Genomic DNA, 1,997 nt, shown 5'->3' with positions numbered 1-1,997 from the left:
TTGGTCTGAGTGGCTGGAAAAAGGGAGGAAAAGTAAAACTGACGGACATTAAAAGTAAAATTCTACTGTTCAAGACCTCTTTAAAGTACTGAAGAGCAAGGAGGATGTTACTTTGAGTGTGGGGTACTGGCCCCCACAATCGAATGGATCCAAGGGGCGGTTGTGTAATTGAAGGGTAAAATTAAAGAGACATCAGACAATATAAGGCGTGCAATTGCTCACCTCCCAGAGGGCCATTATCTCAGCAGCCTGGTCTGAGCAGAGAGAGGGAAGGGCCCGAGTGTATCTCCAATCACTGTATATATACACTTTCGGGAGATGTGCAAGTCCCCCTGATTACATCACAATGGAAAGAGTTGCACAATAGGTATGCATCAATTGGAGTGGGACAAGCTAGGGGTGTACACGCAATCGGAAGGTGTTGGCACCAAGGGCACACATGTGACAAAATGGGCGGACCCTAGATTCAAGATGCAGCCTAACCTTGGTCCTCCTTGAGTTGGCTCAACCTTGTCTTCAGGCTATCCTTCAGGGAGATAATACAATATCCTTATCAGAAGGGAGTGGGCCCTACTTAGGGTGGGACAGACTAGAGTCTGATTTCTCTAGACGGCTGATTACCCTCAGGGAAAATACCTCTAAGTAGCTTGCATTAACTCGAAGTGTACAGTCATTTACCATGTGTAGCAAGCAGCTTCTTAGGTTGGGCGTGTATTTGGGGGACAACGTGGGGAAAAACCCTTCTACCTCCCACACTTTGAGGACCAAGGTGCAGCTGACCCAAGCCATGGCATTCTCTACTGCATCATATGCATGTGAAAGTTGGACATTGAATAAGGAAAACCTTAGAAGAATCGGTGCATTTGAATTGTGGTGCTGGAGAAGATATCGAAAGTACCACGGACTGCCAAAAGGACAAGCCACTCTGTCTTGGAAGAAGGCCAGGGTGCTCCTTAGAGACAGGGATGGCGAGGAATGCCTTATGGTCCAGCACTCCCTGTGCTGGGCACACAGCTTGCGGAAAGAAGAGTGGTACCCGAACAGAGGAATGCACACCGATGTTCATCGCAGCACTGCTCTCAATAGCAAGAAAATGGAAACAACCTAAACGCCCACCAGTAGAGACTGGAAACAGAAACTCTGGTGTCTGCATACAAGGGCTGTTTTGTACCCCTAAAAAACATGGACGGAACCACAAAGGGCCTCTGGCATGCATGAACCCGCGGAGCAGAACAGTATCCTGTGTGAAACTAGCCAATCACAAGAGCACAAAGAGCGTTATGAAGCAAACAGACCCCACTCTAACTCACTGCCATTAAGTCGATGCTGGCTTTCGGGAGCCTAGAGCCCCTGTGAGTGTAAGACTGGAACAGGAGTAGAGAGTTCCCTCTTTCTCCTCCAGAGCATCTGATGGTCTCCAAACAAGACAAGACACCTCCAGACCAAGAACGGGCTTGGGAGATTGCCGAAGGGTGAGGGCAAACGAGGGAAGATGAAGCAGGTGGTGGGCTAGACTGTTGATGGGTGTGAACTGTGGGCTTGAAGAGGAGAGGGGGCCCACAAATCATCACAGGTCCGGTAGGTGCAATTGCACAGTGATAATAAGTAAAGATTATAGTAAAGTCATAGGACGAGAGTTAAAACATGAAGTAATGGAGTCAGACACAATTCATGGTAGCATTGCTCACCTCAGCCCCGCTTGGTGGTCCACGTGGAGAAAGCGCCCCAAACTTTAATGCTTCCCAAGCTTTTATCCTATCTGGGGACGGGCAAGCCCCCTAATTGCAGGCAGACATACGTCACAGGAAGGGGTTGTACAATAGGCATACACGTTGTAAGAAGGGGATCTATGACAGGCATAAGCGTACCAGGAAGGGGATGAGCTAGGGGTGTGCCCATAGGAATGGGAAGGTCTAGGGGTATACATGTGACAAGATGGGCGGACCCTAGATTCATAATGGCAGCCTAACCTTGGTCATCCTTGGGCGGGTTTGACC

General features: G+C 49.0%; 1 protein-coding gene across 1 annotated transcript in view; it reads right to left on the bottom strand.

The window, feature by feature from the left end:
* The window catches only part of MKRN1 (makorin ring finger protein 1), an 18,949-nt gene extending 18,712 nt beyond the window's left edge, over positions 1-237 (bottom strand). Inside the window, exon 1 of the mRNA XM_045288912.1 lies at positions 223-237. Within this exon, the coding sequence (XP_045144847.1) occupies positions 223-237 (15 nt within the window). The remainder of the gene's footprint in view (positions 1-222) is intronic.
* Positions 238-1,997: the final 1,760 nt, after the last annotated feature.

The sequence above is a fragment of the Echinops telfairi genome, unplaced genomic scaffold (genome assembly GCF_000313985.2).
Source record: "Echinops telfairi isolate 266 unplaced genomic scaffold, ASM31398v2 ScPeMD7_23;HRSCAF=83, whole genome shotgun sequence".
NCBI classification, from domain to species: domain Eukaryota; kingdom Metazoa; phylum Chordata; class Mammalia; order Afrosoricida; family Tenrecidae; genus Echinops; species Echinops telfairi.
Note: the sequence above shows the minus strand (reverse complement) of the source record. Positions and strands in the feature narration are given on the sequence as shown.